At 43.2% G+C, this 27,003-nt stretch overlaps 1 protein-coding gene across 1 annotated transcript in view; it reads left to right on the top strand.

Moving 5' to 3' along the window:
* DCC (DCC netrin 1 receptor) overlaps positions 1-27,003 on the top strand; it is a 496,140-nt gene that overhangs the window by 351,343 nt on the left and 117,794 nt on the right. Inside the window, exons 11-12 of the mRNA XM_071730797.1 lie at positions 534-672; positions 10,801-10,850. Coding sequence (XP_071586898.1) covers positions 534-672; positions 10,801-10,850 — 189 coding nt within the window. The remainder of the gene's footprint in view (positions 1-533; positions 673-10,800; positions 10,851-27,003) is intronic.

The following is a 27,003-nucleotide window of genomic DNA, read 5'->3' as shown; positions in this document are numbered from 1 at the left end:
TTTAGCCTGGAGCTTTTATGGCAGCTTGAAGAAGGATTGAGCTCTGCTCCTCTAAAGAGGGAAAAGCTTGGAGTTTGGGAGCAAGGAGTAGGACAGGAGAGAAAGAGGAGACATCTTTTTTGTGACCTCAGAGCATCACAGTCTTGTGAGAGGTGTTCAGGAGTCTGGAACTTTTATACCATCCCCAGGTTCTCTCTGTTTGGACCTTCCAAGTCCATCCAGTCCAACCCCAGGGATATCTCCAACTGGATCAGCTTGCTCAGAGCCCTGGAATGACCTGGGATGGCTCCAGGGATGGGGCCTCTCCCACCTCTCTGGGCAACCTGGGCCAGGTCTCAGGGTAAAAAATTTCTTTTTAATATCTAATTTTTAGACAATTTTTTAGACTTTCTGGTGACTTTAGCCTGGATTGAGCTCTGCTCCTCCAAAGAGTGAAACGCTCACCTCTAACCCCCCCATCCCTCAGCGTGGCTTGTCACATTTCCCACTGGCTGACCCTTTTTCCTTTGGTTTGTCATCTTCTTTTCTGGCAGAACGTGGAGGTGGAGGGCCTGTCCTACCACCTGGAAGGGCTGAAGAAGTTCACAGAGTACACCCTGCGTTTCCTCGCCTACAACCGCTACGGCCCCGGCGTCTCCACCGGGGAGGTGGTGGTCACAACCCTTTCAGATGGTGAGTTGGAGGGACCCCAGGGTGGGCAGGTTGGGGCTGTCAGGTGCAAAAATCAGGCTTGTTCTTCCCCTACCATATTTTGGGAAAGGGGGAAGGATGAGATGGGAGAAATGGGATTTTGTTCCAGCTTGGGAAGTGGGGGCTGGTAGCGTGACACGTGGGGCTTCTCTTGAAGTCTCTGAGCTTCATCCATGCAGCTGGGTAAGACAAAAATAAAAGCATTGAGGTCATTCAAGATATAAAAGAGTTAAAAATGATAAAAATGAAGGGAAAAAAATTTTTAGTGGGCTTAGTGAGAGTTCATAAAGCAGCAGCCACACCAGATGCTTCAGGAATGCTCCAGCCCCTGGCCGAGCCCTGCAGCCAGAGGGACATTTTTCCTCTCCAACTTTTTGTTTAAAAATGACACAAAAAGTCTCTTCTCACCTTTTAAAATGAGATTTATGAGTAGTTAGCTTCCCTTCTGATAAAAAATGGGACAAGTTTTTCATTCAGGTTAATAGAGCAAGATACAGGAGTGAAGGTGGCCCTGGTCTGGGTTGGGATCACTGATTGAAGGTCATTTTTATGGGGAAAAATTATTCCCTTTGCCATGAGGGCAGAAAATCAAAGAGTAGACAAGAAATGTGTTGCTGTAGGCTTCAACTTGCTGGGATTTTCACTCTTCAGAAGTTTAGTAAGTGACCTGTGCTAAGGAGGATGCTCAGAAACAGAGCCCAACACCCAGGCAGAGGCATCTGGGCCACCTAAAAATTTCACTCTTGTTCCTTTCCATGGAGCCAAAGTTTCCATGGAGTTCTTTTCCATGAAAGAGCCAAAGTATTCAATGGAAATGCAGTGGAGAGCCAGGTTTATCCCTTTATATTTACAAATATTTCTTTGATTTGATTATGAAGCTGTTAACTCTCCCTTGGTATTCTAACAAAAAAGGTTAAAAATGAGGAGGAGGTAAGAATGGCAATTTTTTTACCCAGCTTGATAACCCAGTTGCTTCTGAATGCTTCACCTCTTCAAGTAAAATATCAATTTATCAAAAATAATCAAGGGTTAGTAGAAGCTGGGTAGATCCTGGTGCAAATCAGTGTGGAGTTGTGTGCTGGAGAAGCTCTTGAAGGATTTAGAGCCTTTCTGCAGGTGTCCTTGGGTCACCTCTGGCTTGGTGACATTCCCTAGGGAAGCAATGCTCCTGCCTCACATCCACCCCAGTCTTTTTGACCCAAAAAAAGGGATATCAGGACCTGGGCCAGGCTTCCCAGGGCAGGACTGGAGTCCCCATGATGGGGCAGTGGTGGCCTTGGCAGTGCTGGGTTAATGGTTGGACTGGGTGATCTCTTCCAACCTAAATTGTTCCATGATTCCATGACCTCTGGAGGAGCAGTGGTGGAAAAGCATGGTTGGAAAAGGAAAAACTGGAGCCTGGAGCTTGGCCTACATTTGATTCAGAACTTAATAAGCACCTGGGTGAAGACCCTCATAAATAAACCTCTTAAAAAACAGCTTGGAGGGGCAGGAACCCCAAGCAAGGAGGCTCAGGACTGGTTTAATCTGTGTTATTCCTGGTTGGATCTTCCATGGGGTTCACCCAGGAGACCAAGATTTTTACATTTGACACCTCTGAATAGGTTTTTAAGTGCTGTTTATGTCTCCCCAGAAAATTCAGTTTTCCCTCCTACTCTGGATCTTGGCAGAATAAATTAAATCACACTTAAAATTATCAAAACAAAAGGAAAATAAGTGCAAATGAAGATTTTGCATAATGTATACAGATTGAATTCACCTCATGGAGATCTCTGGCTCTGAACTCCACTTGGGTTGCAAATATCAGAGAAAGGAAAGGCATGAGACTATTCCAGAAATCAGGAATGGTTGTGGGTGCCCTTGTTTGGGGAATCTGGAAAAAAGTGATGTTTATTTTTCCACCTCTTCAAGGGTGTTGCAAGTAGTTGGGTGTGGACTTCCCAGACATCCTCTGGTGTGGTTTTCTTTGACACCTTCATCAAAAAAATAATTAATTCCTTCAAGGATCTTCTTATTTTGGGGCTTCTGGTACCAGTGGCCAAACCTGGTGAAGGTGGCATCAGTCCCAGCTCCAAGGAAAGGAGGAATAGAGAGAGCAAATCTGCAGCACCAAAACTTTCTGCAGTTTTTTCTTTTATGGTAGCAAGTTGAAGACCTTTCCCAGGGTTATGGACCTAGCAGGATGCTCAGTAAAAGAGACTTTTTAATCCATTTAATCCTTTCTGGTTTCTTGGTGAGGGATAAAATTGTGGAGTTGCCCACAGACACTTCCAATTTGGGGCAGGTTTTGTTCCTGCATCTCCTGCCAGCACCTTCAGCATCTCCCCAGGATGCCCTGCTCAAGGTTTTTGGGGTTGCAACCCCTCCTCCTTGAGCAGAGGTCCCTGACCACCTTTTCCAGCTCCTGAGCATCTTAATTTTTTTTTTATTTCATGAAGATACAACTCTGGAGGAAGTAATTGTGATCTTGCTGGTGTTGGGTTGCTCTGATCTTAATGTGAGCCCAGAGATATCAAATCAGGGACTTGGAAATGCAAAGCATCTCCTTGAGTAAAGAGTAAAAAGGAATAAAAGGCACCCAGCCTTGCTTTGGAAGTGCTTGAATTGGCTGCTTATTTCTTGTTTTGATTGAAGATCTGGAAAAAAAAGAGGAGGAGGGAGTGGTGTTCACGTGTGCAACCCAACTGGGAAATATGCCAAGTGCTCAGGCAAGAGAAATAATCAAAATAATAGACAAATTAGGAAAAAAAATAATCATAACTTGGAGAAGTTTGTCTGGGAGAGGAATAATTAGTAGTAGAAATCAGACTTGAAAGGGGTGAGGTTTGAAGATGGCACTGGGTAATACTCATGATGAGCCTTTGCTGCCCACAAAAGGGAGAAGAAAAGAGGAATTTTAGAGAAACTGAGGCTCTGAGGAGCCTCTGCCTTGCTCACAAACCAGAGCAAATATTTTCAAGAACAGGTTTTTCATGAAATCACAGAATATTAAAGCTTGGAAGGGACCACTGGAGATCAGCACCCTGCCAAAGCTGGGTCACCTAGCATTAGGCAGCCCCAGCTCATTCAGAAATGTCCAAAAATATCTTATTTTTCTTTTTTTCCCTTGAAACTACATCTGGGGACAGTTTTGGGGGGTTTTTCAAGCTGAGGGGAATGTGAGCAGTGCCATGTCCTCAGCACTGAGGGAGATGGAATGGTTCCTGTCCTGTCTGCTGCTGCCTTACGTCACCTTGGTGCTGTCATAGGGAGCATGGACAACTAAAAAATTGTCTCTGCCCTAGAGAAACCAATGAGCTTCTAAAGCTGCTCATCTGAAAAAAAGCTGTTTCTCCTGGAAAAGCTGTCAGGCCCTGGCTCAGGCAGGAGCACTCTGTGCTGGGTTAGGAACTGGCTGGAGGGCCGGGCCCAGAGAGTGGTGCTGAACGGGGCTGCATCAAAATGGCGGCCGGTCACTAGTGGTGTCCCCCAGGGATCAGTGTTGGGCCCAGTGCTGTTTAATATCTTGAGTGAGGATTTAGAGGAGGGCATTGAGTCCATCAGCAGCAAATTCACAGCTGACACTAAGCTGGGGGGAGTGTGGATCAGCTGGAAGGCAGGAGGGCTCTGCAGAGGGACCTGGAGAGACTGGAGAGTTGGGCTGATGCCAAGGGGATGAGGTTGAAGATTCCAAGGGCCGGGTCCTGCCCTTTGGCCACAAGAACCCCCTGGGGAGCTCCAGGCTGGGCAGAGAGTGGCAGAAAGGGAGCTGGGAGTCTGGATTGCCAGGAAGCTGAAGAGGAGGCAGCAGTGTGCCCAGGTGGCCAAGAAGGCCAATGGCATCCTGGGCTGGCTGAGGAACAGCGTGGCCAGCAGGTCCAGGGAAGGGATTCTGCCCCTGTGCTCAGCCCTGGGGAGGCCACAGCTTGAGTCCTGGGTCCAGTTCTGGGCCCCTCAGCTCAGCTGAGGAAGGAGCTTGAGGTGCTGGAGCAGGTCCAGAGAAGAGCAAGGAGGCTGGGAAGGGATCCAGCAGCAGAATTCCTGGGAGGAAGGGCTGAGGGAGCTGGGGGTGTTGAGGCTGGAGAAGAGGAGGCTCAGGGGAGACCTCATCACTCTCTCCAACTCCCTGAAAGGAGGTTGGAGCCAGGGGGGGGTTGGGCTCTTTTCCCAGGCAACTCTCAGCAAGACAAGAGGGCACAAGAGGTCTCAATTGTGCCAGGGGAGGTTTAGGTTGGCCATGAGAAAGAATTTCTTTCCCCAGAGGGTGCTCAGCCCTTGGAATGGGCTGCCCAGGGAAGGGGTGGATTCTCCAGCCCTGGAGATATTTCCAAAGAGCCTGGATGTGGCACTCAGTGCCATGGGCTGGGAACCACGGGGGGAGTGGAGCAAGGCTTGGACTTGAGGAGCTCTGAGGTCCCTTCCAACCCAGCCCGTTCTGGGATTCTATGATCTGGAGAGAGAGAAAAAATGGTGAAACTCTTGGTATGTGGAGCCCCAGGAGGTTGGGGCAGAGCTGGGAGCAGATCTGGAGTCCCTGGGCTGAGGATGCTCCTGTCCCCCAGCCTGGACACGGAGGGGCAGAGCTGGGGGGATAAAATGCAGGACCTGAGGTGGGTTTTGTGTCTTCCTTGAGCACAAATCTTCAAATCCAAGGATTAACCAAACAGCCCAGAGATTCAGCTGCTCTCTCCAGGAGCTGCTGGGTGTCTCAGGCTGCTGCTTCCCCTGGATATTCCCAACAGTGAAACTCTGTAATTCCTTGTTGCTCACTTTTCTGAACCTTTGCATCCTTATAATCTGAGTTTTCAGATTCTTTTGCATCAAAAGCAGGGGGGGGTATTTTTTTTTTCCCTTTTATGACCCACAGAACCTTCTTGGACAATATTAACATGGGATTTCACTACCCAGGGCACCCTCCTGTTTAGCTGTTGTTACTTTTGCTCTGTTGTATCCTGTAGTTAAAATTTTATTTCTTTATTAGCACTGACAAATGACTCAGTTCTGACTGAATTAAACAGAATCCTGCAAAGTGCTGGGCTTTGGGGATTTGTGTATTGAACACAGATGTGAGCAGACAGAGGAGCTGCCTGACCCTTAAAATAATCTTAAAATAGTCTGGGGGAAGTATCCTTTATATGATTTGCTTCCATCCTTTCATTTAATGGCTGCACAGGGTTTTTCTTATCATTTTAGTGCCTGTTACATTTTTTAGAGAGTCCTAAATGTTCAGGTCAGAGGTGGTTTGCTGTAGATGCAGCTTGGGTTAAGCTTGAGCCAGGTTGTTCTTCTCCATCTGTCCCAGCTGGCAGCTTCTCTGGACAATATAGAGTGTAAAACAGAGGCAATACAGACAGCAGCCTGGAAAATCTTGGAATATTTTGGCTTGGAAAAGACCTTAAAGCTGAGCTGCCATGGCCAGGGACACCTCCCACCAGTCCTGGTTGCTCCAAGCCCCATCCACCACTGCCAGGGAAGTGAATTAAATGAACCTCTCCAGCCAGAAGTCCTTTTTACCACTCAGATAACACCATCCAAGCACTTTTTAACCCTGCACTTGTTGAAATCAGCTTAATTCATTTGATCTCTAAGTTGTTTCAGCTCTCAGATCATTCTTGTAGCTCCTTGCTGAAGCAGAATGTGTGGACAACTGCACCAAAACTAATTTTGCCCAGGATTTTTTTTTTATTTCACAATATTTTTATTTTTTTTTCCACAGGATGTTAAAAAAAACCCTGTTGTAACTAGTTACAGTTGTGCTTGTACACTAAAAAATTATTTTTTCCTCCATTTTCCCTGCTGCATCACTTCCCAAACATCTCTTAAATTGAGTATTCACCTTTTCCAGCCCCTCCTTCCCAAATCCAGGGCCACCTTCCTGTAAGTAGAAAGTACATCTCTGCTTTTCTGCTGCTCAGCAGCCCAGGTTGGCAATAAAAAAAGAAAAAAAGAAAAGCTTGAGGTTGATGGCAGGCAAGTTGATGCATCACCAACCAGCAACTCATTTGTAAAGCTCTCAGCTCCTCAGGGCCTGAATTAATATTTCCCATCAGCTGGAGGAACAGACATTTCAACCCTTGGTTGGAATTATATAGCCAGAGGTAGAGTGGAAAACAGGGATCTGTCAGGAAAAAGTTGGCCTGGTCAGCCAGGCAGATGCTGAGCTTTGGCTGGGACTCAGCACTGGGAGCCCAATTCTTTATGAGGAAGGAGCTGGCAGGCTGGGATAAATCCATCTGTGCCATACAGGTTTTCCTGATGATTACAGTCCCAGCAAGTGGGAGATTAAAGAGACTTTTAAACCAGAAAAAAAAGCCCCTTGAGGCAGAAAAATTTGGTTTATTTCAAGCTAGAGGTGCCAGACCTTCTCATTGATGCCTCCTGAGCAACCTTTGCCAGACCATGAATAGTTCTCTAAGGACTGAAGAATATTTTGCACCAGGAATTTAATCAGGTTTATCAGTATAAAATGAGGTAGAAATTAAAATATTCAGGATAGGCAGAGCCTTAATGGGAAATGGAAGTGCTGAAGGGCAGTTGGATGAAGCCTTTGGCAACCTGCTCTGGTGGGAAGTAGCCACAGGCAGGGGGTTTGGATCTTGATCTTTAAGGTCCCTTCCAAAGCATTCTGTGATCCTATGAAATGTTTTTTTTTTCTTAAAAAGCAGGATCTAAAGACATTTTCTCCCTTCCCTCTTTATGACAAAAAAAAAAAAAAAAGAGGTGCCACTGAGGCCTGTGCTGTCTGTGTCTGCTGGGTGCTGTGCAAGGTGCTTTGATAAATAAAACTTGTGGCAGGTCCTTGTTTATTTCTGCCCAACTTTGGAACAAATGCCTGCATTTAAGGAGCTGGGATCCTGCTGATGGGCTCCTTAAAAGGCTTAGGGGCCTTTAAACCAGAAAAAAAAGCCCCTTGAGGCAGAAATATTTGGTTTATTTCAGGCTAGGGGTGGGAGATCTTCTCATTGATGCTTCCTGAGCAATCTTTGCCAGACCATGAATAGTTCTCTAAGGACTAAAGTATATTTTACACAAGGAATTTAACCAAAATTATCAGTATAAAATGAGGTAGAAATTAAAATCTGCAGGACAGGCAGAGCCTTAATGGGAAATGGAAGTGCTAAAGGGCAGTTGGATGAAGCCTTTGGCAACCTGCTCTGGTGGGAAGTAGCCACAGGCAGGGGGTTTGGATCTTGATCTTTAAGGTCCCTTCCAAAGCATTCTGTGATCCTATGAAATGGTTTTTTTCTTAAAAAGCAGGATCTAAAGACATTTTCTCCCTCCCCTCTTTGTGACAAAAAAAAAAAAAAAAAAAGAGGTGGCACTGAGGCCTGTGCTGTCTGTGTCTGCTGGGTGCTGTGCAAGGTGCTTTAATAAATAAAACTTGTGGCAGGTCCTTGTTTATTTCTGCCCAATTTTGGAACAAATGCCTGCATTTAAGGAGCCTGCTGATGGGCTCCTTAAAAGGCCTTGGGGCTTTTAAAGCAGAAAAAAAAGCCCCTTGAGGCAGAAATATTTGGTTTATTTCAAGCTAAGGGTGGGAGATCTTCTCCTTGATGCTTCCTGAGCAATCTTTGCCAGACCATGAATAGTTCTCTAAGGACTGAAGAATATTTTATCTAAATAAAATATATGTATATATATTTTAATATAAAATGTATAAAATGAGGTAGAAATTAAAATCTGCAGGACAGGCAGAGCCTTAATGGGAAATGGAAGTGCTGAAGGGCAGTTGGATGAAGCCTTTGGCAACCTGCTCTGGTGGGAAGTAGCCACAGGCAGGGGGTTTCGATCTTGATCTTTAAGGTTCCTTCCAAAGCATTCTGTGATCCTATGAAATGTTTTTTTTCTTGAAAAGCAGGATCTAAAGACATTTTCTCCCTCCCTTCTTTATGACAAAAAAAAAAGAAAAAAAAAGAGGTGCATTGGTGCCGCTGTGGCCTGTGCTGTCTGTGTCTGCTGGGTGCTGTGCAAGGTGCTTTGATAAATAAAACTTGTGGCAGGTCCTTGTTTATTTCTGCCCAATTTTGGAACAAATGCCTGCATTTTAAGGAGCCTGCTGATGGGCTCCTTAAAAAGCTTAGGGGCTTTTAAACCAGAAAAAAAAGCCCATTGAGGCAGAAAAATTTGGTTTATTTCAAGCTAGGGGTGGGAGATCTCCTTGATGCCTCCTGAGCAACCTTTGCCAGACCATGAATAGTTCTCTAAGGACTGAAGAGTATTTTATATAAATAAAATATATGTATATATATTTTAATATAAAATGTATAAAATGAGGTAGAAATTAAAATCTGCAAGACAGGCAGAGCCTTAATGGGAAATGGAAGTGCTAAAGGGCAGTTGGATGAAGCCTTTGGCAACCTGCTCTGGTGGGAAGTAGCCACAGGCAGGGGGTTTGGATCTTGATCTTTAAGGTTCCTTCCAAAGCATTCTGTGATCCTATGAAATGGTTTTTTTTCTTGAAAAGCAGGATCTAAAGAGAGTTTTCTCCCTTCCCTCTTTATGACAAAAAAAAAAAAAAAAAAAAAAAAGAGGTGGCACTGAGGCCTGTGCTGTCTGTGTCTGCTGGGTGCTGTGCAAGGTGCTTTGATAAATAAAACTTGTGGCAGGTCCTTGTTTATTTCTGCCCAATTTTGGAACAAATGCCTGCATTTAAGGAGCCTGCTGATGGGCTCCTTAAAAGGCCTGGGGACATTTAATGCAGAAAAAAAAGCCCCTTGAGGCAGAAAAATTTGGTTTATTTCAAGCTAGGGGTGCCAGACCTTCTCCTTGACGCTTCCTGAGCAATCTTTGCCAGACCATGAATAGTTCTCTAAGGACTAAAGTATATTTTACACAAGGAATTTAACCAAAATTATCAGTATAAAATGAGGTAGAAATTAAAATATTCAGGACAGGCAGAGCCTTAATGGGAAATGGAAGTGCTAAAGGGCAGTTGGATGAAGCCTTTGGCAACCTGCTCTGGTGGGAAGTAGCCACAGGCAGGGGGTTTGGATCTTGATCTTTAAGGTCCCTTCCAAAGCATTCTGTGATCCTATGAAATGTTTTTTTTCTTAAAAAGCAGGATCTAAAGACATTTTCTCTCTTCCCTCTTTATGACAAAAAAAAAAAAAAAAAAAAAGAGGTGGCACTGAGGCCTGTGCTGTCTGTGTCTGCTGGGTGCTGTGCAAGGTGCTTTGATAAATAAAACTTGTGGCAGGTCCTTGTTTATTTCTGCCCAATTTTGGAAAAAATGCCTGCATTTTAAGGAGCTGGGATCCTGCTGATGGGCTCTTGAAAAGGCTTAGGGGCTTTTAAACCAAAAAAAAAAAGTCCCTTGAGACAGAAATATTTGGTTTATTTCAAGCTAGGGGTGCCAGACCTTCTCATTGATGCTTCCTGAGCAATCTTTGCCAGACCATGAATAGTTCTCTAAGGACTGAAGAATATTTTGCACCAGGAATTTAATCAGGTTTATCAGTATAAAATGAGGTAGAAATTAAAATATTCAGGATAGGCAGAGCCCTAATGGGAAATGGAAGTGCTGAAGGGCAGTTGGATGAAGCCTTTGGCAACCTGCTCTGGTGGGAAGTAGCCACATGCAGGGGGTTTGGATCTTGATATTTAAGGTCCCTTCCAAAGCATTCTGTGATCCTATGAAATGTTTTTTTTCTTAAAAAGCAGGATCTAAAGATATTTTCTCCCTCCCCTCTTTGTGACAAAAAAAAAAAAAAAAAAAAAAAGAGGTGGCACTGAGGCCTGTGCTGTCTGTGTCTGCTGGGTGCTGTGCAAGGTGCTTTAATAAATAAAACTTGTGGCAGGTCCTTGTTTATTTCTGCCCAATTTTGGAACAAATGCCTGCATTCAGGGAGCTGCAGGGAGGCTGCTGATGGGCTCTTTAAAAGTCTTACTAATAGGTCTCTCAAACCTGGGAAGAAGAGAACAGATGAGTTTGTTTTCCCTCTCCTTAGGGGCCCTCTGAAGTGCCACCTGGATTAGCTGTGAGCAGATTCTAAACTCCTCTTACAAGCTGCACTTTTTTTATTTTATTTTTTTTTTTGCTTTCCCAAAAGAGAAATATTTGATGTAACCTTTGGTGCCTTGGCCACTCAGGGCAATATTTCCAATTTCTTTTTCCTTTGCTTCCCTTTGCAGTGCCCAGTGCGACGCCTCAGAACGTCTCCTTGGAAGTGGTGAACTCCAGGGTAAGTCCTGCTCCAGCAATCCTTGATATTCCTGATTTTTGTGCCTTTTTCCTATACAAGAAGACCCAATCTACCCCTTAAAAGAAGCCCTGAACACCCCCCCTCAAAAAAAAAAAAAAAAAAAATGTTGTAGAGTGATTTCTCGGAGAGGCTTTGGCAGCTGTGGGATCACTTGAGTGGAGGTGAACAAGCAGAAACTGGTCCCTGATTGCAGATTAACATCTGCAATAAACCTAACTGCACTTTGATTAAATGGAACAATCTCAGGGAATAATGAGGAGCAGAGCTGGTCCTGGGGGAGAGGAGAAGGAATATTTTAGTGGGAGGTTGTTGTACGCGCCACGTGGGGCTGTTTTCCTCTTGCTTGTTCTAAAAAATACCTTTTTTTTTTTCTGAAAGATGCATTTTTTTCTCCTGAATCTGGTATTTTCCTTCTTTAAAAACGTAGTGCTGATTAAGGGAGTGATAATATCTCATAATGTTTTCCATAACATTTGTTAATTATGTGATTATTCTTCTTATGTGATCTTTCTGAATACATTCTGATTTTTTTGGTGATTATTTCTCCTCTTTTCATCCATTCCTGCCATTTAGTACAACTGCATAGGCTCTTATTTTGTAGCTCTTGTCACTGATAGTTCCATTTGGACCCAGAAAACCCTCAGACTTCCCAGCAGGAAAGAAAAGCACCCAAAAAGCCCACCAGTAGCATCACATCAGGATGTCCCCTTGGATCTTTGGACCTTTCTTTTTGTACAGTCACCTAGGGTAGGAACCCCAAGCAGGACAATGATAAACTGCATTTTAAAGACCTTTTTTTAAATCCCTGATCTGCTGGGAACACCTGTCAGTATGATTTTTTTCTTCCTCTGCTCATTTTCATGACATCAAATGTATATTGTGATTTTCCTTCATTTTTTTAGTGCACCCAGCTCCAGTTACTCTTCAACTCCCCCTTTCCAAAGGGCACTGATGTCTTGGCATATCTTGTTCCAACCCTTGCTGCTTCTTTTCTCCTTCCTTACTCTGATGATAAAATGTCAGAGAGCTCATGGTTTGTGACCTTTCCGTGGTGGTCATTTAGATTTAAAAGAGAAAAGAGCAAACAAAAGATACTCCTGCTGCCCTCAGATGTGGAACTGAGTTTTTGGGACATCCAGATCATAGAATCCTAGAATCCCAGAACTGGCTGGGTTGGAAGGGACCTCAGAGCTCCTCAAGTCCAAGCCTTGCTCCACTCCCCCCGTGGTTCCCAGCCCATGGCACTGAGTGCCACATCCAGGCTCTTTGGAAATATCTCCAGGGATGGAGAATCCACCCCTTCCCTGGGCAGCCCATTCCAAGGTCTGAGCACCCTCTGGGGAAAGAAATTCTTTCTCATGGCCAACCTAAAGCTCCCCTGGCACAACTTGAGACCTCTTGTGCCCTCTTGTCTTGCTGAGAGTTGCCTGGGAAAAGAGCCCAACCCCCCCCTGGCTCCAACCTCCTTTCAGGGAGTTGGAGAGAGTGATGAGGTCTCCCCTGAGCCTCCTCTTCTCCAGCCTCAACACCCCCAGCTCCCTCAGCCCTTCCTCCCAGGAATTCTGCTGGATCCCTTCCCAGCCTCCTTGCTCTTCTCTGGACCTGCTCCAGCACCTCAAGCTCCTTCCTCAGCTGAGCTGAGCTGAGCTGAGCTGAGGGGCCCAGAACTGGACCCAGGACTCAAGCTGTGGCCTCCCCAGGGCTGAGCACAGGGGCAGAATCCCTTCCCTGGACCTGCTGGCCACGCTGTTCCTGAGCCAGCCCAGGATGCCATTGGCCTTCTTGGCCACCTGGGCACACTGCTGCCTCCTCTTCAGCTTCCTGGCAAGCCAGACTCCCAGCTCCCTTTCTGCCACTCTCTGCCCAGCCTGCAGCTCCCCAGGGGGTTCTTGTGGCCAAAGGGCAGGACCCGGCCCTTGGAATCTTCAACCTCATCCCCTTGGCATCAGCCCAACTCTCCAGTCTCTCCAGGTCCCTCTGCAGAGCCCTCCTGCCTTCCAGCTGATCCACACTCCCCCCAGCTTAGTGTCAGCTGGGAATTTGCTGCTGATGGACTCAATGCCCTCCTCTAAATCCTCACTCAAGATATTAAACAGCACTGGGCCCAACACTGATCCCTGGGGGACACCACTAGTGCCCGGCCGCCATTTTGATGCAGCCCCGTTCAGCACCACTCTCTGGGCCCGGCCCTCCAGCCAGTTCCTAACCCAGCACAGAGTGCTCCTGCCTGAGCCAGGGCCTGACAGCTTTTCCAGGAGAATCCTCTGGGAGACGGTGGCAAAGGCCTTGCTGAAGTCCAGGTAGAGCACATCCACAGCCTTCCCCTTCCCTCAGCCTTCTCCTCATGATGGAGGTGGTTGGAAGGGATGGGGTGAGAGAGGATGGGCTGGGTGTAAATCTCACCTCTCCACCATCATTTGTGCTCATCAGGATGTTCCTCAGCACAGATGTTGGAAGTTTTGGTGGGATATTAATTTGGGGATGGAGAGGAGCAGTTGCAGCTCTCAGGCTGGCACCATATTTGATGTAGTAATTATGTGTAAAGGTTATTTTCAGGGTGTATCCATGAATTGGGGAGCTTTATCAGAAGGAAAAAGAGATGTGGAACTGTTTGGGGACTCTTTTTGGACGTGGGAAAATCCATAGGCACCTAAAAATAAATATGCATCCCCTGAATTCAAAGCTTTAGGTCATTTGGAACAACAGAGAAATGAACTAGACTTAAGGCATTAAAAAAATTAATATTTCCAGCAGATTTAGCTTCAAAGACCACGTCCCAAAAGGTCTTGGGTGCAAGTCCAAGTGGTTGAGGCACCACTAAGCTGGGTGACCTTTCCCATCCTTTTGAAAAGCCACAACAACCCAGAATATTGTATTTCCCCAGCCTCTTTTAAATCCCATTCCTGCTTTTCTTCTGGCTTGGCAGAAGTCAGAATTAATTTGATGCAACCCTTCTAATTCACCAACTGATTAAAGCTAAGCAAATAATAAAATGTAGCAGTATGTAAATAACCCAGGGTTGGAGCAGAAGTGCAGAGCAGGGCTTGGCTCTTTGCAGAATTGTTTAAAATTTTAGTTGGGGTTTAATCAGATTTCTCTCTCTCCAAGCTATTTTTCTGGGGTGCTGGCAGATCTATGAATTTAATAAAAGAGCAGAGATGGCCAAGTTAATAGGAGATGCTTGATATGAATTACTATTATCATGATTATTGCTTAATATTGATGGTGGTGTGTGACTGGAGAGCTGGCTCAGCTCAGGATGGATAAGAGGGAAGATTTCCACAGAAATCCAGCTCTTAAAAGAGATTTTTTCAGTGTAAAACACAGTGTTCAACTTGGGTGACCCCAACCCCAGGCTTGGGGCTGGGAAGTTCCCAGAGGGAAAGGAGCTGGGGTGACAGAAGAGGAGCCAGGGGGTGGCCAGGTGGCCACCAGCACCCTGGCTGGTGTCAGAACTGGTGTTTCATTGTCTGCTGAATATCCAACTATAATGGAAAACTCAGCTTCAAGGAGCTTATAGGAAGATACAGAAGAAAAAAGAAAGAAAAATAAATTTTTAAGCAGAAGGGCTGAAGCCAAACAAAAAGCAGGGACTCCCCCACCATTCCTGGAGAAGTTTAGGAGGTTCTGCAGGTGGAAAGCCATGTTTTGGTTGTTCTCTATATCCCCTCTCAAAATAAATGGTATTTTTCTAAAGAGGGCTGGAAACACTCAGGTGGGAATTGTCACAGGTCAGAAGTTTCAGCTTTGGAGGTCTCTATGTTGCTCTTTTAGATCCTAAGCTAAATGTGAATTTTAGATCCTAAGCTAAAGGTGCATTTTAGATCCTAAACTAAATCTGAATTTTAGATCCTAAGCTAAATCTGAATTTTAGATCCTAAACTAAATCTAATTTTAGATTCTAAGCTAAATCTGAATTTTAGATCCTAAGCCAAATCTTAATTTTAGATCCTCAGCTAAATCTGAATTTTAGATGCTAAGCTAAATGTGCATTTTAGATCCTAAATTAAATGTGAATTTTAGATCCTAAGATAAATTGAATTTTAGATCCTCAGCTAAATCTGAATTTTAGATGCTAAGCTAAATGTGCATTTTAGATGCTAAACTAAATCTGAATTTTAGATCCTAAGCTAAATCTTAATTTTAGATCCTAAGCCAAATGTGCATTTTAGATCCTAAATTATGTGAATTTTAGATCCTAAGCTAAATGTGCATTTTAGATCCTAAATTAAATGTGAATTTTAGATCCTAAGCTAAATTGAATTTTAGATCCTAAGCTAAATCTGAATTTTAGATCCTAAACTAAACTGAATTTTAGATCCTAAATTAAATCTGAATTTTAGATCCTAAACTAAATCTGAATTTTAGATCCGAAGCCAAATGTGCATTTTAGATCCTAAATTAAATGTGAATTTTAGGTCCTAAGATAAATTGAATTTTAGATCCTCAGCTAAATCTGAATTTTAGATCCTAAACTAAACTGAATTTTAGATCCTAAGATAAATCTGAATTTTAGATCCAAAGCTAAATCTTAATTTTACATCCTAAACTAAATCTGAATTTTAGATCCTAAACTAAATCTAATTTTAGATCCTAAGCTAAACTGAATATTAGATCCTAAACTAAATCTGAATTTTAGATCCTAAACTAAATCTGAATTTTAGATCCTAAGCTAAATTTGCATTTTAGATCCTAAGATAAATCTGTGTTTTTTATCCTAAACTAAACTGAATTTTAGATCCTAAACTAAATCTGAATTTTAGATCCTAAGCTAAATCTTTATTTTTGATCCTAAACTAAACTGAATTTTAGATCCTAAACTATATCTAATTTTTGATCCTAAACTAAACTGAATTTTAGATCCTAAGCTAAATCTGAATTTTAGATGCTAAACTAAATCTGAATTTTAGATCCTAAACTAAATCTAATTTTAGATCCTAAGCTAAATCTGAATTTTAGATCCTAAGTTAAATCTTAATTTTAGATCCTAAACTAAATCTGAATTTTAGATCCTAAGCCAAATGTGCATTTTAGATCCTCAGCTAAATCTGAATTTTAGATCCTCAGCTAAATCTGAATTTTAGATGCTAAGCTAAATGTGCATTTTAGATCCTAAACTAAATCTAAATTTTAGATCCTAAGCCAAATGTGCATTTTAGATCCTCAGCTAAATCTGAATTTTAGATGCTAAGCTAAATGTGCATTTTAGATCCTAAACTAAATCTAAATTTTAGATCCTAAGCCAAATGTGCATTTTAGATCCTCAGCTAAATCTGAATTTTAGATGCTAAGCTAAATGTGCATTTTAGATCCTAAACTAAATCTAAATTTTAGATCCTAAATTAAATGTGAATTTTAGATCCTCAACTAAATCTTAATTTTAGATCCTAAACTAAATCTGAATTTTAGATCCTAAACTAAACTGAATTTTAGATCCTAAGCCAAATCTGAATTTTAGATCCAAAGCTAAATCTGAATTTTACATCCTAAACTAAATCTGAATTTTAGATCCTAAACTAAATCTGAATTTTAGATCCTAAACTAAATCTGAATTTTAGATCCTAAACTAAATCTAATTTTAGATCCTAAACTAAATCTGAATTTTAGATCCTAAGCTAAATCTGAATTTTAGATCCTCAGCTAAATCTGAATTTTAGATGCTAAGCTAAATGTGCATTTTAGATCCTAAATTAAATGTGAAGTTTAGATCCTAAGATAAATTGAATTTTAGATCCTCAGCTAAATCTGAATTTTAGATCCTCAGATAAATCTGAATTTTAGATGCTAAACTAAATCTGAATTTTAGATCCTAAGCTAAATCTTAATTTTAGATCCTAAGCTAAATCTGAATTTTAGATCCTAAGCCAAATGTGCATTTTAGATCCTAAATTATGTGAATTTTAGATCCTAAGCTAAATTGAATTTTAGATCCTAAGCTAGATCTGAATTTTAGATCCTAAGCTAAATCTTTATTTTTGATCCTAAACTAAACTGAATTTTAGATCCTAAACTATATCTAATTTTTGATCCTAAACTAAATCTGAATTTTAGATCCTAAACTAAACTGAATTTTAGATCCTAAGCTAAATCTGAATTTTAGATCCAAAGCTAAATATTAATTTTACATCCTAAACTAAATCTGAATTTTAGATCCTAAACTAAATCTAATTTTAGATCCTAAGCTAAACTGAATATTAGATCCTAAACTAAATCTGAATTGTAGATCCTAAACTAAACTGAATTTTAGATCCTAAACTAAATCTAATTTTTGATCCTCAGCTAAATCTGAATTTTAGATCCAAAGCTAAATCTGAATTTTAGATCCTCAGCTAAATCTGAATTTTAGATCCTAAGCTAAATTTGGATTTTAGATCCTAAGCTAAATCTGTGTTTTTTATCCTAAACTAAACTGAATTTTAGATCCTAAACTAAATCTAATTTTTGATCCTAAACTAAATCTGAATTTTAGATCCAAAGATAAATCTGAATTTTAGATCCTAAACTAAATCTAATTTTAGATCCAAAGCTAAATCTGAATTTTAGATCCTAAGCCAAATGTGCATTTTAGATCCTAAATTAAATGTGAATTTTAGATCCTAAACTAAATCTAATTTTTGATCCTAAACTAAATCTAATTTTAGATCCTAAACTAAATCTGAATTTTAGATCCTAAACTAAACTGAATTTTAGATCCTAAACTAAATCTAATTTTAGATCCTAAGATAAATTGAATTTTAGATCCTAAGCTAAATCTGAATTTTAGATCCTAAACTAAATCTAATTTTTGATCCTAAACTAAACTGAATTTTAGATCCTAAGCTAAATCTGTTTAGATCCTAAACTAAACTGAATTTTAGATCCCAAAATAAATCTAATTTTAGATCCTAAACTAAACTGAATTTTAGATCCTAAACTAAATCTAATTTTAGATCCTAAACTAAATTGAATTTTAGATCCCAAACTAAATCTAATTTTAGATCCTAAACTAAACTGAATTTTAGATCCAGAGCTAAATCTGAATTTTAGATCCTAAATCTGTATTTTTGATCCTAAACTAAACTGAATTTTAGATCCTAAACTAAATCTGCATTTTAGATCCTAAACTAAATCTGAATTTTAGATCCTAAACTACCCTAGGGTTGGCCCAGATGATTCTTGAGGTCTCTTCCAACCTGATATTTGATAATTCTAACCAGAAACTCTGATTTAGAGGCTGTAAAGCAACCAAAACTGTAAAATAACCAAAAAAATGAAGAGAAATTCTGTTTCAGGTTGTAGAGAGGGAGGTGAGAAGAGTGATTTTTTTTTTTTTTTGTTCTTTCTACTACCTCTTCTATTCCTTCTCTTTTTCCTATTCCCATTTTTTTTCCTTTTCCCAGTCCATTCCCAATTCCATTCCCCAATTCCATTCCCCTATCCCTTCCCCTTCCATATTCTGGGTTTCAGCCTCCCAGTCCCCTGCAATCCCAAACTCCATCTCTCCTTTTCCCTCATCCTGGGAAGCTTTTCCCTGGGGGATTGATGCCCCTGGCAGGGGGGGTGATGTCCCCATCATTCCTGGAGGGATTCCAAATCCATCTCCAAACTCTTGGGCAGGCTGTAGGACAAAAAAAAATCTGATTTTTAGGCTGTCAAAGCAAAACCTTCTTAAGATTCTTTTCCTCCCTCTCCATAATTGGTCCCTGCATTGATTTCTTTTATAAGATGCAGACCTGGGACTTGCCTTGGGACTCTGTGACAGACATGAGGTGTGCAGGAGCCAGATGTTCTACTTAAAAAAAAAAAAAAATCCTATTTTTGGGGTTTTTTTTTTTTGGTTTATTTCTTCTTTGCTTGACATCTGGGTCTGGAGGCAGCTCGGCCCTGCCTGGGAGATTCCAGCACAGCCAAAGAGATGAAGCATCCTGTCAGGCTGCATTTAGCTCAGCTGCTTCAAATTTGCCCTAATTGCTCCTCACCAGACCTAAAATTAATCCTAAACCTTCAGGGGAATCCTTGCTGAGCTGTACCTCATCCCTGCTGGAGGCTGAGGAAGGATTGGGCCTTTTTTTCTGGAATAAAATCCAGAGCAAATGCTGCTTTTAAAGCTGGGCAGAGAGATTTTCAGCAGCTTTCATCAGATGTGGAATGTGAGATGGGAAAAATTGGATATTATGGATAAGCAGAGTTTAGGATGCTCAGGCTGGACATGAGGAACCTTTTTGGGTTTTAACCACACCTTGGAACAGGGTTCCTGGAGGAGGCTGTGGATGCCCCAAGCCTGGCAGTGGTGGAGAAGAGGTTTTAAGTTTGGATCAGGCCTGAAGCTGGATGAGATGATTGCTGGAGGTCCCTTCCAGCTGAAAATAATGCAAATTCTTTTTGGTTTTGCTTCTACTCCCTTTCTATTTCTGCTTCTGCTTTATTTCTACTTTTATCCTATTTTTAATTTTGCTCCAGTTCTAATTTTACTCTGGTTCTAATTCTATTCTGGTTCTAATTCTACTCCATTTCTAATTCTACTCTAATTTTGCTCTCTTTCTTCTTTATTTCTGAGTCTTCCCTCTATTAATTCTAATGAAATTTAATTCTATTTTTCTCAAAACTTCCAAAGGAAGCAGCTGGCTGGGTGGGAATCCCCCCCAAGACAGAGGAGGTGTCTCCCACCCAACTGATGGAGCTGCTGGGGACTTTCTCTGGGCCTCCTCCCAACCTCCCAGCTCAGGTCCCCAAAGCTCCAACCCCATCCTTCAGCTCCAAAAAAAAAAAAAAAATGGCCCCAACTGCTCCTCACCAGACCTGAAATTAATCCTAAACCTTCAGAGGAATCCTTGCTGAGCTGTGCCTCATCCCTGCTGGAGGCTGAGGAAGGATTGGGCCTTTTTTTCTGGAATAATATCCAGAGCAACTGCTGCTTTTAAAGCTGGGCAGAGAGATTTTCAGCAGCTTTCATCAGATGTGGAATGTGAGATGGGAAATATTGGATATTATGGATAAGCAGAGTTTAGGATGCTCAGGCTGGACATGAGGAACCTTTTTGGGTTTTAACCACACCTTGGAACAGGGTTCCTGGAGGAGGCTGTGGATGCCCCAAGCCTGGCAGTGGTGGAGAAGAGGTTTTAAGTTTGGCTCAGGCCTGAAGTTGGATGAGATGATTGCTGGAGGCCCCTTCCAGCTGAAAATAATGCAAATTCTTTTTAGTTTTGCTTCTACTCCCTTTCTATTTCTGCTTCTGCTTTATTTCTACTTTTATCCCATTTTTAATTTTATTATAGTTCTAATTTTACTCTGGTTCTAATTCTATTCTGGTTCCAATTCTACTCCATTTCTAATTCTATTCTGGTTCTAATTCTACTCTAGTTCTAATTCTACTCTAATTCTGCTCCCTTTCTACTTTTTTCTGACTCTCCCCTCTATTAATTCTAATGAAATTTAATTCTATTTTTCTCAAAACTTCCAAAGGAAGCAGCTGGCTGGGTGGGAACCCCCCCCAGGACAGAGGAGGTGTCTCCCACCCAACTGATGGAGCTGCTGGGGACTTTCTCTGGGCCTCCTCCCAACCTCCCAGCTCAGGTCCCCAAAGCTCCAACCCCATCCTTCAGCTCCAAAAAAAAAAAAAAATGGCCCCAACTGCTCCTCACCAGACCTGAAATTAATCCTAAACCTTCAGGGGAATCCTTGCTGAGCTGTGCCTCATCCCTGCTGGAGGCTGAGGAAGGATTGGGCCTTTTTTTCTGGAATAATATCCAGAGCAACTGCTGCTTTTAAAGCTGGGCAGAGAGATTTTCAGCAGCTTTCATCAGATGTGGGTGAAATGGGAAAAATTGGATATTATGGATAAGCAGAGTTTAGGATGCTCAGGCTGGACATGAGGAACCTTTTTGGGTTTTAACCACACCTTGGAACAGGGTTCCTGGAGGAGGCTGTGGATGCCCCAAGCCTGGCAGTGGTGGAGAAGAGGTTTTAAGTTTGGCTCAGGCCTGAAGCTGGATGAGATGATTGCTGGAGGCCCCTTCCAGCTGAAAATAATGCAAATTCTTTTTGGTTTTGCTTCTACTCCCTTTCTATTTCTGCTTCTGCTTTATTTCTACTTTTATCCTATTTTTAATTTTACTCCAGTTCTAATCTTACTCTGGTTCTAATTCTACTCCATTTCTAATTCTACTCTAACTCTGCTCCCTTTCTACTTTTTTCTGACTCTCCCCTCTATTAATTCTAATGAAATTTAATTCTATTTTTCTCAAAACTTCCAAAGCAAGCAGCTGGCTGGGTGGGAATCCCCCCCAAGACAGAGGAGGTGTCTCCCACCCAACTGATGGAGCTGCTGGGGACTTTCTCTGGGCCTCCTCCCAACCTCCCAGCTCAGGTCCCCAAAGCTCCAACCCCATCCTTCAGCTCCAAAAAAAAAAAAAATGGCCCCAACTGCTCCTCACCAGACCTGAAATTAATCCTAAACCTTCAGAGGAATCCTTGCTGAGCTGTGCCTCATCCCTGCTGGAGGCTGAGGAAGGATTGGGCCTTTTTTTCTGGAATAATATCCAGAGCAACTGCTGCTTTTAAAGCTGGGCAGAGAGATTTTCAGCAGCTTTCATCAGATGTGGATGAAATGGGAAAAATTGGATATTATGGATAAGCAGAGTTTAGGATGCTCAGGCTGGACATGAGGAACCTTTTTGGGTTTTAACCACACCTTGGAACAGGGTTCCTGGAGGAGGCTGTGGATGCCCCAAGCCTGGCAGTGGTGGAGAAGAGGTTTTAAGTTTGGCTCAGGCCTGAAGTTGGATGAGATGATTGCTGGAGGCCCCTTCCAGCTGAAAATAATGCAAATTCTTTTTGGTTTTGCTTCTACTCCCTTTCTATTTCTGCTTCTGCTTTATTTCTGCTTTTATCCTATTTTTAATTTTATTATAGTTCTAATTTTACTCTGGTTCTAATTCTATTCTAGTTCTAATTCTACTCTAATTCTAATTTTACTCTGGTTCTAATTCTACTCCATTTCTAATTCTACTCTAATTTTGCTCTCTTTCTACTTTTTTCTGACTCTCTCCTCTATTAATTCTAATCTAATTTAATTCTATTTTTATTAAAACTGCCCAAGCAAGCAGCTGGCTGGGTGGGAATCCCCCCCAAGACAGAGGAGGTGTCTCCCACCCAACTGATGGAGCTGCTGGGGACTTTCTCTGGGCCTCCTCCCAACCTCCCAGCTCAGGTCCCCAAAGCTCCAACCCCATCCTTCAGCTCTAAAAAAAAAAAAATGACCCCAACTGCTTCTCACCAGACCTGAAATTAATCCTAAACCTTCAGGGGAATCCTTGCTGAGCTGTGCCTCATCCCTGCTGGAGGCTGAGGAAGGATTGGGCCTTTTTTCCTGGAATAATATCCAGAGCAACTGCTGCTTTTAAGGCTGGGCAGAGAGATTTTCAGCAGCTTTCATCAGATGTGGGTGAAATGGGAAAAATTGGATATTATGGATAAGCAGAGTTTAGGATGCTCAGGCTGGACATGAGGAACCTTTTTGGGTTTTAACCACACCTTGGAACAGGGTTCCTGGAGGAGGCTGTGGATGCCCCAAGCCTGGCAGTGGTGGAGAAGAGGTTTTAAGTTTGGATCAGGCCTGAAGTTGGATGAGATGATTGCTAGAGGCCCCTTCCAGCTGAAAATAATGCAAATTCTTTTTGGTTTTGCTTCTACTCCCTTTCTATTTCTGCTTCTGCTTTATTTCTGCTTTTATCCTATTTTTAATTTTATTATAGTTCTAATTTTACTCTGGTTCTAATTTTACTCTGGTTCTAATTCTACTCCATTTCTAATTCTACTCTAACTCTGCTCCCTTTCTACTTTTTTCTGAGTCTCCCCTCAATTAATTCTAATCTAATTTTATTTTATTTTTCTCAAAACTTCCAAAGCAAGCAGCTGGCTGGGTGGGAATCCCCCCCAAGACAGAGGAGGTGTCTCCCACCCAACTGATGGAGCTGCTGGGGACTTTCTCTGGGCCTCCTCCCAACCTCCCAGCTCAGGTCCCCAAAGCTCCAACCCCATCCTTCAGCTCTAAAAAAAAAAAAATGGCCCCAACTGCTCCTCACCAGACCTGAAATTAATCCTAAACCTTCAGAGGAATCCTTACTGAGCTGTGCCTCATCCCTGCTGGAGGCTGAGGAAGGATTGGGCCTTTTTTTTCTGGAATAATATCCAGAGCAAATGCTGGGCAGAGAGATTTTCAGCAGCTTTCATCAGATGTGGATGAAATGGGAAAAATTGGATATTATGGATAAGCAGAGTTTAGGATGCTCAGGCTGGACATGAGGAACCTTTTTGGGTTTTAACCACACCTTGGAACAGGGTTCCTGGAGGAGGCTGTGGATGCCCCAAGCCTGGCAGTGGTGGAGAAGAGGTTTTAAGTTTGGCTCAGGCCTGAAGTTGGATGAGATGATTGCTGGAGGCCCCTTCCAGCTGAAAATAATGCAAATTCTTTTTAGTTTTGCTTCTACTCCCTTTCTATTTCTGCTTCTGCTTTATTTCTACTTTTATCCTATTTTTAATTTTACTCCAGTTCTAATTTTACTCTGGTTCTAATTCTACTCCATTTCTAATTCTACTCTAACTCTGCTCCCTTTCTACTTTTTTCTGACTCTCCCCTCTATTAATTCTAATGAAATTTAATTCTATTTTTATTAAAACTGCCCAAGCAAGCAGCTGGCTGGGTGGGAATCCCCCCCAAGACAGAGGAGGTGTCTCCCACCCAACTGATGGAGCTTTGGGGACTTTCTCTGGGCCTCCTCCCAACCTCCCAGCTCAGGTCCCCAAAGCTCCAACCCCATCCTTCAGCTCCAAAAAAAAAAAAAATGGCCCCAACTGCTCCTCACCAGACCTGAAATTAATCCTAAACCTTCAGAGGAATCCTTGCTGAGCTGTGCCTCATCCCTGCTGGAGGCTGAGGAAGGATTGGACCTTTTTTTCTGGAATAATATCCAGAGCAAATTCTGCTTTTAAAGCTGGGCAGAGAGATTTTCAGCAGCTTTCATCAGATGTGGAATGTGAGATGGGAAAAATTGGATATTATGGATAAGCAGAGTTTAGGATGCTCAGGCTGGACATGAGGAACCTTTTTGGGTTTTAACCACACCTTGGAACAGGGTTCCTGGAGGAGGCTGTGGATGCCCCAAGCCTGGCAGTGGTGGAGAAGAGGTTTTAAGTTTGGATCAGGCCTGAAGTTGGATGAGATGATTGCTGGAGGCCCCTTCCAGCTGAAAATAATGCAAATTCTTTTTGGTTTTGCTTCTACTCCCTTTCTATTTCTGCTTCTGCTTTATTTCTACTTTTATCCTATTTTTAATTTTACTCCAGTTCTAATTTTACTCTGGTTCTAATTCTACTCCATTTCTAATTCTACTCTAACTCTGCTCCCTTTCTACTTTTTTCTGACTCTCCCCTCAATTAATTCTAATCTAATTTTATTTTATTTTTCTCAAAACTTCCAAAGGAAGCAGCTGGCTGGGTGGGAATCCCCCCCAAGACAGAGGAGGTGTCTCCCACCCAACTGATGGAGCTGCTGGGGACTTTCTCTGGGCCTCCTCCCAACCTCCCAGCTCAGGTCCCCAAAGCTCCAACCCCATCCTTCAACTCCAGTTTTTTTGGGTGCCAAATTTTCCAGCCATGGACTCGTTGGGAGCAGAACCCATCCTGGACCCCAAGGCCCAGCACTTGGTCAGCTGGTAGGAGCACTTAAAGCCATTTTAAAGACAGAATAAATGAGGCTCTAGAAGCTTTTTCCAAGTGTGATATCCTGGGAAAATCACTGCTGGATGAGGTGTTTATGTGTAGTGAAACATCTCCAAGAATGGCACCAGCAGGGATGGGGACTCCAGGAGCACCACAAGGTCCAGGAGAACCTTGGAAGAAGTGGTTCCTCAGGATAACCCTGAGGGTGATTTAGGGAATTCCTGGCTTGTATCTTCCTGGCCAGGCTGGAGGAGCAGCAGGGTGGTTGAGCTGGGTGTAGTTATGGTGTTTGTAAAGTGTGAGCAACGTGGTTGTTTCTTTTAATTAGGAGTTGTAAAGCAAAGCCTGGAGATTGAAGCTTTCAGATGGGCCCAAATGTTGTGGCTGTAGGAAAAGATGGGAATTGTGACTGGGTTCCTCCTAAAGGGATTGATAGCTCCAAAAAAACCCCAAAAAGCAAACTCTGTCACTGCTGCATAGAGATGCAGCCTCCAGAAACAACGTGTGCAACCTTTAAATATGTTACCTATGGGCCAGGCTGAAGAGAGAGGGGTCTTTAACCTTTAAATCTATTACTTAGAGGAAAAAAGAGCAACAAGCCTTGAGCTTAACCTTTAAAAGGAGAAAATTTGCTGCTAGCTTGGAGCCCAATACCAATATTCTCCCTTTTAATGATGTGCATCCCTCAGAGGTGTTTGGGGAAATAACCCTTGAACTAATCCTGCTGGGAGAGGGGTGGGGAGCAAGAAAGCTTTTTAATTGTGCACTTCCAAGTGCATCACACTTTGAAGGAGCTCATTTGAGGAGCTTCTTCCCCTTGAATAGGGTGAATTTTTTTTTTTTTTTTATTTTTTTTTGTGGCTCTTTTAAAGGTCTCGCCCACCCCTGACCCCTCGCTGCTGAGTCTGGGGAAAGCCTCAAAGGTTCTGGTGTCAGACCCAGACAGCTTCATTATGTTCTGGGATTTGATTAAACCTTGTTCAAGGTGATGAATGCTCTGGCCACCTTTCCATTTAAGAGAAATTTAGGGCTGCTATTAAGCCACTTCATGCAGCCAGGCAACACATGGAGTCAGAGCTCTGGGCACTTATTTCTTAATGATAAAGACTCAGCAGGTTCTGAACTGAGTAGCATGAGAGGTTTACCCAGAGACCAATAAAGCAAATTAATGAGCTATGACACTGATTAGTAGAGCTAGATGGTCCTGGGTATCACTGTGAGAAATCATAAAAAAAACCAGGGAAGGAGAAAGACAAGGTCAGGAGGGATGGGCTGGGGAGGAGGTAGCATGGGCTGCTCTGACTTTCTCCCAGGTGCCTCCATCCCAAAGCCAAGAGGAAATAGCTGCTGGGATTGGGTTTTCCATGCTCTGGACAAGAGGATTTCTACTTGTCTTTGAGAGGAAGCAGAGCTACCAGGTGAAAGCACCAATCCTAGAATCCTAGAATGGGCTGGGTTGGAAGGGACCTCAGAGCTCATCAAGTCCAAGCCTTGCTCCACTCCCCCCGTGGTTCCCAGCCCATGGCACTGAGTGCCACATCCAGGCTCTTTGGAAATATCTCCAGGGCTGGAGAATCCACCCCTTCCCTGGGCAGCCCATTCCAAGGGCTGAGCACCCTCTGGGGAAAGAAATTCTTTCTCATGGCCAACCTAAACCTCCCCTGGCACAACTTGAGACCTCTTGTGCCCTCTTGTCTTGCTGAGAGTTGCCTGGGAAAAGAGCCCAACCCCCCCCTGGCTCCAACCTCCTTTCAGGGAGTTGGAGAGAGTGAGGAGGTCTCCCCTGAGCCTCCTCTTCTCCAGCCTCAACACCCCCAGCTCCCTCAGCCCTTCCTCCCAGGAATTCTGCTGCTGGATCCCTTCCCAGCCTCCTTGCTCTTCTCTGGACCTGCTCCAGCACCTCAAGCTCCTTCCTCAGCTGAGCTGAGCTGAGCTGAGCTGAGGGGCCCAGAACTGGACCCAGGACTCAAGCTGTGGCCTCCCCAGGGCTGAGCACAGGGGCAGAATCCCTTCCCTGGACCTGCTGGCCACGCTGTTCCTCAGCCAGCCCAGGATGCCATTGGCCTTCTTGGCCACCTGGGCACACTGCTGCCTCCTCTTCAGCTTCCTGGCAATCCAGACTCCCAGCTCCCTTTCTGCCACTCTCTGCCCAGCCTGGAGCTCCCCAGGGGGTTCTTGTGGCCAAAGGGCAGGACCCGGCCCTTGGAATCTTCAACCTCATCCCCTTGGCATCAGCCCAACTCTCCAGTCTCTCCAGGTCCCTCTGCAGAGCCCTCCTGCCTTCCAGCTGATCCACACTCCCCCCAGCTTAGTGTCAGCTGGGAATTTGCTGCTGATGGACTCAATGCCCTCCTCTAAATCCTCACTCAAGATATTAAACAGCACTGGGCCCAACACTGATCCCTGGGGGACACCACTAGTGACCGGCCGCCAT

The sequence above is a fragment of the Heliangelus exortis genome, chromosome Z (genome assembly GCF_036169615.1).
Source record: "Heliangelus exortis chromosome Z, bHelExo1.hap1, whole genome shotgun sequence".
Taxonomy (NCBI): domain Eukaryota; kingdom Metazoa; phylum Chordata; class Aves; order Apodiformes; family Trochilidae; genus Heliangelus; species Heliangelus exortis.
The sequence above is the reverse complement of the archived record's forward strand: the minus strand, read 5'-3'. Positions and strand labels throughout refer to the sequence as shown.